Consider the following 12,385-nt stretch of genomic DNA (forward strand, 5'->3'; position numbering starts at 1 on the left):
CCCGCACTTCTTTGTCAAGTTCAACGAGCGCTGGCCGAGGCCCGCTGCGAACCAAAAGGATTCTCCGACGCCTTCCCCGTTTTTCAGTCCGGTCCCCTCCTCGTCCTTTGAGCAAGTCCTCTCTGAACTGCACAGAGACAACGAGACAATGTGAACTGGAGGAAATGTTTCTTTTTACTTTGGATACGAGCAACAAGGACTCATCGGGGATTACACCAGGTTTCAGTGCTATTAAAAGCACACCGACTGATACTTTGACTTTCTTTATGAGTAATTTATTATTGGTTGTATGTGTGGTGCTGTATATGTTAACCTTCCTGTCCTTTTTAACCCAGGACTAGTTATGTTACGGGTTGAAAAACACCAACGTAGACTGGTTGAACATTTTCCATCAGCATGGCTGCATCAGGTGCTTCTTAAATCAAGAGCAACTTGAATCAATCAGTGTCGTCCTGTGTTTTTCACCTGGGCCATGATCATGTAACGACCTTTTCAATTTGACCGTGCTGCAATTTATTAATGTAGTTTGTCTCTGTAGTAATGTTTTAATTAGAACGTGTGGCTGCCTGGTACGTACAGTCTGGAGCAGTGGCTGTGAGTAAACACTATTCTCCTGAAGCTAATAGGAGCTTTAGCAGTCTGGTGGACAAATGAAGGGAATCTTGTAAAGTTAAGGTCTTCTCTGTACAAAATTCCTGCTGTTGTGACTATCGCTCCACCATAGCTCAGCTAGCAAACAGAGGGAACGTTGTATTATACAGACTTTAACTTTGGAAGTTACCAACTTGATTTGGTGAAACCTCGTATAAGCTTCAGCTGGACTTCAGAGGTCATTTTGCACAGGACTGTTTGTCGCATATAAACTACTATAAGCTACTTTAAAGACATCATTTGTTTGGTGTACTATAATGTAGAAACCATTTGTCATCTCTCACAGGTAGACTGGCACATTATATAACGCGTTAGGATGCCTGTAACACTGTATCATATATGTTTACACTAATACTCAAACAGAGGCCGGGTGTTGACGGGCAGCTTGGTAGCTGTGTACAAGACAACATACAGGTGGACAATTAACACATTATAATGTTTTATTATGTCTCCGTGTCTCAGTATAGAGTGTATTCAGCCACAGTAATGTGCCATTTATAGTGCTTCGCCACACTCCACCATAGAAACGAAAAGAGTAATTTACTTTTGCTGAACAGCAGTTACAGTGACAAGTGAGGGTTAATGTTAAATATTAAATGTAATGTAGCACAAGATAAGTCAACACACCACCGAAGTCCCAGTTACACTGAAATATATACCAAAACATTAGCCACAGTATGATACACCAGACCAAGTCATGGTTAATACTGAGTATACAGAGTTCAGCAATGGTGTTTATTGCTTTTTAACTTTTCTTAAAGTAGCAAAAGTCAAAGCCACTATCATTGTCCAAAATGTCCCAATTATTGTGTAAATCACTTTAATGTTGCTGCAGGTAAAGATGGGGATACTTTTAATTACATTTTTACATTTTAACATATAATAATATGCCACAATGCATTAGTTGATTTGTATTTTGTATTAATAATATAGATTTGTAAAGTAACTAGTGACTAAATCTTCACGACAATTATTTTAAGTAATTGTAGTGGAGATGTAAAAAGTACAATATTTGCCACTAAACTGGAGTGTAGAAGAAGTGTAAAGTAGCATAAATTGGAAAAGATCACCTCAAAATTGTAAGTACAGTACTTGATTAAATGAAGGCGAAAAGGGAAGTAGCAGAAGTGAACTATCTCGTGTTTAATGTTGTGTCTTTACTCTTTGACTGTGGTACCTGACCGTTGGCCGTGCGGAGACAGGCCCGCCCCCTGGTGGCGGAGCGATACACGACAGTGTACCGCTGCCCCTTGACGACCACGCTGACCTGTGGATGACCTCCTCCCAAAAACGGGCAGAAGAAAACAACTAAAAACTAAAATAATATACTGTCTGTTGATCCCACTTTGATACACATCACTTTTAACACAACCCAATGTTGTTTCTTTGACGTAGGAACGGATTTATAAGGAGCTTTGAGACGGTGAGTGAAGCCGATGTCTTGTCACCTGCCCGCGTTTATGTGTAACACCGCTACAGCCAGCCGAGAGAAAGTAGTTCAAACTGCTCAGGTTGTTCTCGGAAGTTTAGTTAAAGTCAATAATCTAAATGTTAATGCATGTTAACTAACAGGTGACTAGTTTACTCCTCCCTACTCCGGGCGGGTGTGTTGTGCACAGTTAGCTGGCTGCTAGCTGTCAGCAGTGATGCTAACCTACAGGTGCGCAGATTAGCGTTAACTTCTATTTAATGCACGAGTTTTTGATGTCAGTGCACTAAATGTTTGATTAAATATGCAAAATGTAATACTGTCCAAGACAAGAATTTAGGATTAAAATATAGCTACAGTTCTAACGAGTAATTTCATTATTCATATATATAAATAAAAATCCCAACCTTAATTTACGATATGATTTATGATTAGTTTAATGCATCTCACTGTAACTTGTGCTTTAAGTATAAAGTACTCCAACAGCAAAACAGACAAGATCCGACTCATAACATCAGATCAACACAGAGCAAGAGTTAGAAATGTGCTGAGTGTGAAGCTTTTGTTATTTCATATACAGATGGACTGATGTTTGTATTGAATACTATTTGATTTAAGTCCAACCTGTGTTTCACAAAAGGGTACTAGTATAAATAAGTGTATGAACTCGTGTTACATCTCTTATTCAAGCAGTCACAGTCGTGTGGAAAGACATATTTGCAACCATATTTGGCAAACTTTCTTCACCGTCTTCATTAATTCATCGTCACTGTGATGCTCCTCTGAAGTTGATGGGGAGATGTGGTGCTACCAGAAACCGGGGTTTGAAGCCCTGCTCCTCGCTGAGCTGCAGAGACAGCAGCAGTGCAGCCAGTTCTGTGACACTCTGCTCGAGACAGACGGTATGAACACACTCCCACAAACATCATCATCTTAATCAGCATTATTGACACTGTCGTGTTCTTGTTTCATGTGCTTGTGGAAGCCATCATCATTACCGACATCTTCCCCCTCCTCCAGGTGTATCAGTGCCGGCACACAGTTGTATTCTCTCGGCCATCAGCCCCCACATCTCCTCGGCTCTGTCCTCCTCGCCGCCGCCCCCTGCGGGACAGAGCCGTCTGTTGGAGTTTCGGGCTCTCGGCGCCTGCACCCTGCTCCACATGGTCAGACTGCTGTACTGTGGAGAGATGGCCGGGGAGGGGGAGAAGGAGAAGCAAGAGGCTATTACCGCTGCAGCCAAGCTGGGCATCCACGGGCTGGTGGAGGTCACGAAAAGAGATGGCGAGGACAGAAATGAGGAGGTGAGCTGGCGCACGGAGGTAGGAGTGCAGACGGAGCCACTGATGCCTGAGGAGAATGAAGGGAGCCCGGGGAGGTGGAGGAGAGAAGTGACGGATGGGAGCCCCTTCCTGTGGAGAGAGACGCCGTCAGACGGTAAGAAAGACACATGGACTCAGACAGAGCAGCTGCAAGTACATTCAGGTCCTCCTCCTCACCCAGCAGCCTCCTTTGAGACCATCGACATGACCGCTCTCCAGGGTTTAGGACAGACCGACGCCCATCTTGCTCCCCCTCAAATCCCCTACATCCCCATATCCTTCGTCTACCCACCAGATGAAAACCAAATACACCAACCTTCATCTGCTCTCACGGTCTCCATGCAAGGATCCACAGCAGCTGGACAGACCTTCGCCCCCCCACCCCTGCTTCCTTTCTCCAGCTGTGTGACCACAGGTCCTGTCAGGGATGTCACAGCAGTTGAAGAATGGGGGGACGAGCGGTTAGAGCGGTTTCAAGGCAACATCCCAGGATACATCAGCTACTTCCTGAACCCGGATAAGGGGGAGGGTTTTGGCAGGGGGCGAGCGAGGCAGGGTGCAGGAGTGGGAGGAGCCAGGAGAGCTGGGACGGGTGAGAAAAGAGCCAGGAGACCACGAGCAAGAACGGGAGGGAGAGGGAGAGGGAGAGGAGGGTTGACGCAGATGGTGGATGTTCAGGAGGTGGGGGTGAGCAGGCTGCAGAAGTTGTTCCTGCAGAGGTGGGGGCCGTCCAGAGCGGGTCAGGGGGGAGGAGCCGTAGGCAGGAAGCTGCACCTGAAGACCAGAGAGCTTCTGAGATCCACGAAGAGCAGTCAGAGGAGAAGAGGGCGAGGCAAAGTGTGGGAGTTCAGCCCGAGTGGAGACGCGCTGCCCTACAGTGTGGGAGGACGAGCTAACACGCAGCAGTCTAACCAGGTGAGAGGGTTGACTAAACATCCAAACATGACACTAAACAACATAAACTAAATATGAAAATAAAGTCCAATCTATAGACTCACCAGTCTCAATCAAACACGTTAAGAGCATTTTTATTTAGAAACAACAGTGGAGGTATAATCCAGGTTTGGGATAGTAAGAACATCTGTGATGGTATTATTGATTAAAAAAAAAGTAATCATAATAGAAACTTGGTTTTGCCCTCCACCATGTTGTTGTACTTAAAGGTAAACAACATGGCAGTTGTGTATTTGTGGTTTTAGAGTCGCTGGGAAAATTCCACAATATTATCATATGTGTATTATTAACATTATATCAATATTTCATATTTAAATATGACGGTTATAATACTTGGTCATCAGGACACTCCACGTCTGATCTATCAAGTGAACGCTTTGAGAAGTTGGTGCCTCTGCAACCGATCCATTGGTTAGAAGAGATACTGAGTCCAGCTCTCTGATTGGTTCATTAAGATGAACAGGGCTCTGACCAATCACTGAGGACAATAACTCTGCTCAGTGATTTGATTTAATAAATCATTTAAGTAATTGATACTCTTTTCTCCACAGTTACAGGACGGTCTTCCTGTTGGCAGGGCGAGGGCCAAACCTACAGCACCCGTTTCCTTTCCTTCCCCTCACATACGATTCTACAACGTCCAGACCTTATCTGCCCTCAGCCCCTCCCTCCAACCTTCTCCGTCACCTGCAGCCTCCTACGTGCCTCCAGCATCGCCCTTCCTCCTCAGCACCTCCCTCCCTCCTCCTGCTCCTCCACCTCACGAGGAACAGCCCGAACACTTTGATCGTCTACTGGAGGAAGTGATGATGGGCCTCGACATTCTACCGAATAACAACAACAGTGCTCCACATTCTCGGCCTCCTCTCCCAACAGGGAGCAGCAGTTACGCCTCCTGTGGCGATACGTTAGTCCAAAACAAACACCGTGACCGCACCAGTGGCCTCCTGGAAGCAAGTCCAGCTTTTCACGGGTGCACGCAGGTTGTTGCTAAAGCAAGAGGAGATGTCAGCTCCCACCGTGAGCCGCCCGCTCTGCAGCAGCAATGCGAGGGTGAGCTGAATGAGATGCTGGACCACTTCCTCCAGTCCTTTGAGCAGGATGTTGACTGCTGCACTGCGAGGGAAGAGGTGGAGACGGGTGGTCAGAGCCGCTCAGAGGCAAGCCAGCCTTACACCGGCCTGAGCAAGTACAGAAAGAGCAAGACGAACGGATGCTCTCAAATAACGGAACTGCATCAGAGGGATGAAGCGGAAAAAACGCCGAGAGGTTCACAGCCCTGCAAGACTCCTGCTCTCCCCGCCGCTCCTCCCAAAAACACAGAGGAAGCACCAGCCAAACAACGGAAGAGGGGAAGAAAAAATGAGTATCTGTTCTCACTGGAGAAAAAGAGGGTGAGGGGGAGGAAGCCGGTGTCATCGAGTGACGCAAAGAGAGACGAGCAGCTGCAGCAGAGGCCTGTGGTGGAACTGGAGAGGAGTGACCAGCTGCCAGCCAGAGTTATGCTGCAGAAACACAGCTGTGTGGAAGTCCAGGTGACAAACCTTTCTAACGAGTCTCCACTAAAGCTTCTGATGATGTCTGCTGTCGAGCAAAGTCTGGCTGCTATTAATACCTCGGGACTGTAACAGCCACTGAATGAAGACGTATCAAATGGTTTCTCTGTGTGTTTGTGTTCTTCAGAGTCCTGCAAAAGCAAAGAGCAGCTCATCATCAGTGAAACACCCACGGGACTCCCTGAGCACAAAGAAGTACCCAATCAGGAGTAGGTTCACAGACGCACATGTCAGGGTGAGCTTTGACCTTTTTTTTTTTACAAGATCCAAGGCCCTATTTAGGTATACGTGTCTTCCAAACATCTGTTCTTTAAAGAAAGAGGCACCGTGTTTTTGTGATCCTTTAACTTGTAATAGCGTCATCTTCAGGTCAAAACTTGACTTTGTCCAATACTTAGATGTGCGACCAAATATCTGTAAAATGAATTATGTTCCATGCTGAACATGGTGAACAGTATACCTGCTTCACGTCAGCATGTTAGAATTGTCATTGTGGCATGTTAGCATGATGGCGTTAGCCTTTAGCTCAAAGCACCACCGAGCATGAGTTCTCTTTTTGTATTTGTCTGTGTATTTTAGTAAGGTTCATTTGTTTTACAGGACAGTTCGCCCTTTCTTGAGGAGCCACTTCGGATTAAACGTCGTCCCTCAGAAGGCCGACCAAACTACAGTCGAGACGAGCCCAGTAAAGAAGTGCAACTTCTCAGTTTATCTAACGCTGAGAGTTCAACGCCACCAATCCAGCCGCAGCCTGTGGAGCCCCGGGGCTCAGACGAACAACTAGAGAAACATCAAGAGAGACACGAAGAAGAAGCAGAGGGAGCTACGAAGAGGGGAGCCAAGTCAGAGGAGGTGACAAGACGAGCTGAGGAGATGGAGGTAACCGAGGTGGACGGAGACCCTGAAGGGGACCGCTGCCAGAGCAGCAGAGCGTCGACTCTGTCAGATTTTGTGACTGCTGTTTCACCGTCTTCACTCTCGGCAAAGGACTTCCATCTGCGGTCGACAGGAAGCTGGGAAGAGGACAAAGACGAGGACGTTAATGTGATCGGCGGCTCCAGTCCCGCCCCCGAGCCGGTGATCCCCAGCTGGACTGAGTCTTCAGAAGGTGAAGAGGAGGACAAAGACGAGGACGTTGATGTGATCGGCGGCTCCAGTCCCGCCCCCGAGCCGGTGATCATCAGCTGGACTGAGTCTTCAGAAGGTGAAGAGGAGGACGGAGACGAGGACATTGATGTTGTCGGAGAAAAGACAGGCTACGCTTTATCTGCGGTCTTCGCAACGGTGAGTAAAGGTGAGCTTGTGAACAGAAATAATAAGACAGAGGTGCTCTTACATCAGCACCTGTGACATTTTCTACTCGTCGTCTTCAGTTCATGTTATTTTTTCAGGAAACGTTCATGTAGCTGTGAGTTAAAGACAATGTGATATCAGCGTAAATGTTTTTATTGTGTTCAAACACTGACAATCACATGATTCCACCAAAGTTCAGGAAGAGAAGAGGTGTGAGCAACATGTTAGCTGTTTGTTTAGGTTGATAAGACGTGCATCATAATGCAGAAAGAAGCTTTCATCAGCAACAAGCGAACATCACTGTGGTTTATACGCAGCGTTTGAGTTTCAGCTCCTCAGTTCACAGACGATCATTGGAAAACTGTCCGACGTGACGGGGATCGTTCATTTCTTTGTACTTTAAAGATATTTAGCCGTTGATTTTATGTAAAAAGCTGTCACTAACTATTGTTGAGCAGATATTTTCAGCAAAGTTTGTTTTAACTGTCGAGTGTTGAAAACAAAACCAACCGAACAGTTTAGAAAGAAGAAAAAGAAAAATCATGTTCATGCACCGTTAGTTGTAACTTTGACTGTTTTAGTTGTAAATATGATTAATAATGTCGTCCTCTGTTCAGCCACAGTTTGTAAATGTTTTACTCTCAGGTTATGTTTGTTAATGTTCCTCGCGGCACGTTTGAGTCCAAGGATTTCCTCAATAAACAAATCCTCTCTACTTCCTGCAGCAGCTCTGTTCTTTCAAATACACACACATCCAATAATACTGGGATCACACAGTCAGCGTTACAACTAAAATACACATCGTCGGCGTATTTGTCAGTTTTATGAAGCGGTGATAACCGAGGTCCGAGGCGTTGTGTTTTGTGGTTGTTCCTCCGTATGTTCGCTCCATTCTAGCGTGATACCATGAAAGCATGAAGGGAAACGTTGGACTCACAAACTGATTAGAATTTGGTGGTCAAAGGTCACTGTGAACTCACAAAACGTGTTTTTAGCCATAACTTAAGACTTCATATGCAAATTATGACAATTTCACACAAATGTCTACGAGGATAAAATGATGAAGTGACAACGTTTGTGACAGCTTGACTGGTTGCTGGAGGCATTCAGGAGATGATTGTAGTTGATAAATGTGTCAGAGTGGAGAAGACATTTTCTTCATGTTCCATGTTCGGCCTGTTTTTACTGAAGTTGCACTTCATTCAGCCACCGTGTCAGTGAACATACTGTATGTCTTTGAGATGAATAACTGAAAGTAAAATAACCTGTTTTCTCCCTTATCCCCCCCCCCCTTAGTTCTACCTTCCTTTACAATATGTCGCCTGCCTAATTTAGCACATTAAATCAGTTTTAAATACAGATAATAAAGTGTCTACATTTACAGGCTTTAACACATTAGGACCACTTAACCCCTAAGATGAAAGGCGGCTGTAAGAAGTTTGTTTGACTGGGATTCATTATTGGACAAAATGTCAAAAACATCGATAGAAACTTATCAAACTACACCTGCAGAAATGTCTTTAAACATTTTGATACTTTTTCCCACTGTTAAAACTTTCCCAATTAAACCCGCTGCTCTCTGTGATTTGAAGCCCACTTTATTCGTCATAATAAAACCAGAGTGCATGAAGTGAAAATGAGTTTATTAGTTTTCAACCTGTGGATCAACCTCCTACACACAACATCCTCACACATCTGAGCTGCACCACAGCGCAGAGGTTCTCCTGGGCGCCATGTTGGAGCTTCATCTCCCCTCTTGTTTGGTTCCAGCTCGCTGAGGAATCGCTCAGCTCAGGTGAGGAGTACAGCGCAGGTGTGTGTTTGTGTGCGAGTGTGTGGAAACCTCTAAACCAAATAATAAGACACTGTGTGTGTGAGTGTCGGGTTATGTCGGCGTGTGTGTGAGTGGAGCGTATGCTTCCCTGTGCTTTAACAGTGCGATATTGTCTCTTATCGCACTCTGGCAGCGGCTGTGAATCAGTAGTGGTGTTGGGGCGGCTGTTGCGGCTCAAGTCGAGAGGAAGGAAAGGATTGAAGAGAGGAAGAAGGAAATAGAGGAAGGGGTTATGAGGGGGGGGGGGGGAGGAGGGGTCGAGGGGAGCTGCTGTCTCAGTCTCAGCCTGTGTCCCTCTCAGTGCTGGATGCGCCTGATGGACTGGATCTGGGGGGTCTGACAGTGGGACCCCCAGTTCCTCCAGTGCTGGTAGTCTCCGCTGTGTCTCTCACACTCCATGATGTACTGCTGGCCCCTGTAGCCGGGGTGCTGGTAGCACACGAAGCTGCGGGGGAAGGAAACGAAGGTCAGTTGGACTTTTTAAGAGTGAACCGGATTTAAAATTTATATTCAAGCCTAAATCACCTGGAAAGTAGCGGATGCATCTTATTATCAGAGCTTTTTCACGCAATCACATTCACAGTAACTTACGCGCCGCACTGCACGTGCATGGAGCCGACTTCAGCCATCATCCAGCCCATGGCCTGCAGAGAAGGGTAGTCGTCACAGACCTCCACACTGCGGCCCATGAAGTTCTCCTTCTCAAAGATGACCATGCGACTGCTCTGGTGGGACTGCGGGGAGGAAAAAAAGCAACAGTTTGGTTTTGGACACTCTTGTCGATTGCCTCCTGAACACTGAGAGAGACGGGATGTACTCACGGCGCAGTAGATGGGGCGCAGAGACATGAGGCGCTCCACGTGGTAGGAGAGGGAGCCGCTGTAAGCGTCCCAGTGGGGGTACTCGCCTCTCTCCAGGATGAACTGCTGGCCCTGGAAGTCATGGTGCTCAAAGCCCACCCAGCTTTTCAGAGAGACAGAGAGTACATCACTTTACTGCATGATGTTTATTTCTGTGATCGAACACTTGAAAGAAATGATTTTGTCTCCAAAATGGGTTTTGGAAAATGATCAAATCTCATTTTCTACCAGGCTTAAGAGCAACAGTATAAAGACATGCACAGTCAACTATTTAATTGTCTCAGTGCCTAAAGCTTCCCACATGAATCCTCTTCATCTCCTCTTCTTGTTTGGGATAAATGTATCGAGGGGAAACAGCGGGGATAATTGTTCTCCTTGATTCACCCCATCGCTGTATATCATTACCAGTCAGAGACTCATTTTTGTCTTGTTTTCACCAGAGGAAAAGTTTAAGACACTTACGCTCCGCTCTCCACCCTGATGGAGCGGATGTTGTCCAGTCCACAATCCTGAATGTTGCAACACTCAGAGGTGAACTCCAGGCACTTGCCCTGGAAATGCTCCTGCTCGAACACGGTCACCTGAGGGAGGAGCAGGGGAAGGATTGCAGTTGGCAACAAGGTTGTAAATAGTTTATCCTCCTTTTACATTTCAGTATTGAGCAGAATCCTACAATTTGTGCTCAAATGAGTGTGTTTACCTTGAAGAAAGGAGCCATGCCCATTCCTGAGTTGACCAGCGGCTGCATCATTGGGGACCTTGTAGTTCTGTACATCTTTACTCCTGATGTTCAAATGAGGACAAAGAAAAATGAAGTCACCCAAAGGGCCCAACAGAAGGCAAGACGATATGGGGGGAGCTGTTGGAGAAACCTAATGTAGAGCATAAACAATGTAAATAAATGTTGGCATGTTTTTCTTAGTGTAAAAACATGGTGGTGTTCAATTTCCACCACAAATCTCTTTGAAACGTTCAGGCAATGCAGCTACAACTCACAAAACATCTGGAGGCCAAAAACAGTAATCTACTTTTTCAAAGAATTTTTAAAAATCAGAAGTATCAAATTCTGATGACAATAAAGATGTTGTGCGGGTGTTTCAGAAAGTGCTTTTGGTTTTCAGTGTGAAGCACCTGGTGTGCACCTGTCTGTCTGACCCTGAGCTGTGTTGAGAGCAGAGATGAGTCCTTACCTAGATTGGTACTTTATTGGAAGAGCTCGAAAAGTGGTACACGCCTACAGCTTGCCTCGCGTAAAGCTTTGACGGAACCTGGCGCTTCAGTTTTATACCGGCGGTCGAGGGGCGCGCATTCCCGGTGCGCGTCCATGGCTCTGACTCGACCTATGCACACCGCCCATCATGATGGCACAGCGTCAGCGAGGCGCGCACCCGGATTGGCTGCGTTGCCGTTGGATGCTGTTGTCCCGCTGCGGGGGCCAGCTCAGCAGATCCCATAGTGCTGCTGGTGCTGCGAAACAAAGGCGCTCCGGTATGTTCAGACCCCGGTCAGCAGTCCAGCGCGTGCCCAGGCACAAAGGGCCGGGATCGGGGTGGAGAATGTGGGGATTAATAACGGCGGAGCAGAGGGGCACCGCTGGGGGGGACAGAGGAGAAGATAATTGGGTGGATCTGAATACGTGTATAGAAAGGTTAGAGAACTATGAGTGTCATTTTAGTAATGTTCACACAACTACATCTCATTCTAGCCAAAGGACCCTTCAAGGGTGCAGGTACACTTGCGTGCACACAGATGTGTGTTTTAGCTAAATCAATGGTTTCCAAAGGAACTCACATTATATGTGTGTGCACTGAATGCAACAGTTGTGATGAAGGTTCCCCTGCAGTCACATCCTCATTTATCAATCAAACATCACCTCAGATTATGTTTGGCTGCAAACATCCTCTCCTATAAAACGTGGCTCTTATGCCTCATGGGTCTTCCAGATGAAAAGTTTCCTTTCATTTCATTCTGATTTATGTATCTCACATGACTGTTATACTCACTGACTTCATATGGAAACATGTAGCCTAGAACATTTATATTGAATTAATTGGTTGCAACCTTATATGAATCAATCAAATAATGCATGTCACTGTATGAAATCAAGCCTGTCAAAATAGACTGGTTTATGCTTTGAATAAGTGGATTGGTATGTTGAAAGGAGAATAAAGAAACTGAAATAAAAATCTAAACTATTCTGATTTAGGGTACATCATTTACCTGTAAGAGTTGATGGCAGAAACATCAACTTGTGTTTCATTAGTTCAGTTAGTAACTGGTCCTCAGTCTGGTCTCCATGCTTCTGTCAGTCCTCTGCCTCCGCCCCTCCTCCCTGGCCGTCCCTCTCTGATGATGTGGGGTTTCTTTTGTCTCGTGTCTCTGACCTCAGCAGGTTTGTTTCTCTCCCCATAATCCCTCTCCTATGAGCGCCAGCGTATAAAAGGGGAGGGCGCCCTTCGAGCCGCACACACTTAGAGTGAGGCTTG

General features: G+C 46.1%; 1 protein-coding gene across 1 annotated transcript; it reads right to left on the reverse strand.

Moving 5' to 3' along the window:
• Window positions 1–9,336: 9,336 nt before the first annotated feature.
• cryba1l1 (crystallin, beta A1, like 1) lies at window positions 9,337–10,674 on the reverse strand. Its single transcript, XM_076103345.1, has 5 exons — window positions 10,600–10,674; window positions 10,362–10,480; window positions 9,861–10,002; window positions 9,631–9,773; window positions 9,337–9,484 (listed from the first exon to the last, which is right to left on the reverse strand). The coding sequence occupies exons 1-5, from the start codon at window positions 10,672–10,674 to the stop codon at window positions 9,337–9,339; spliced, it is 627 nt and encodes a 208-aa protein (XP_075959460.1).
• Between the last annotated feature and the right edge of the window lie 1,711 nt (window positions 10,675–12,385).

The sequence above is a fragment of the Anarhichas minor genome, unplaced genomic scaffold (genome assembly GCF_050575085.1).
Source record: "Anarhichas minor isolate MPS153535 unplaced genomic scaffold, ASM5057508v1 ptg000028l, whole genome shotgun sequence".
Taxonomy (NCBI): Eukaryota; Metazoa; Chordata; class Actinopteri; order Perciformes; family Anarhichadidae; genus Anarhichas; species Anarhichas minor.

Bases quoted from the DNA above. Each gene is read 5' to 3' on its own strand.
- cryba1l1 (XM_076103345.1), bottom strand. From the start codon at position 10,674: ATGTACAGAACTACAAGGTCCCCAATGATGCAGCCGCTGGTCAACTCA. The intron at 9,774-9,860 runs GTGAGTACATCC...TCCTCCCCGCAG, and splicing joins TGCGCCCCATCTACTGCGCC to TCCCACCAGAGCAGTCGCAT. The intron at 9,485-9,630 runs GTAAGTTACTGT...CTTCCCCCGCAG, and splicing joins ATGCACGTGCAGTGCGGCGC to CTTCGTGTGCTACCAGCACC.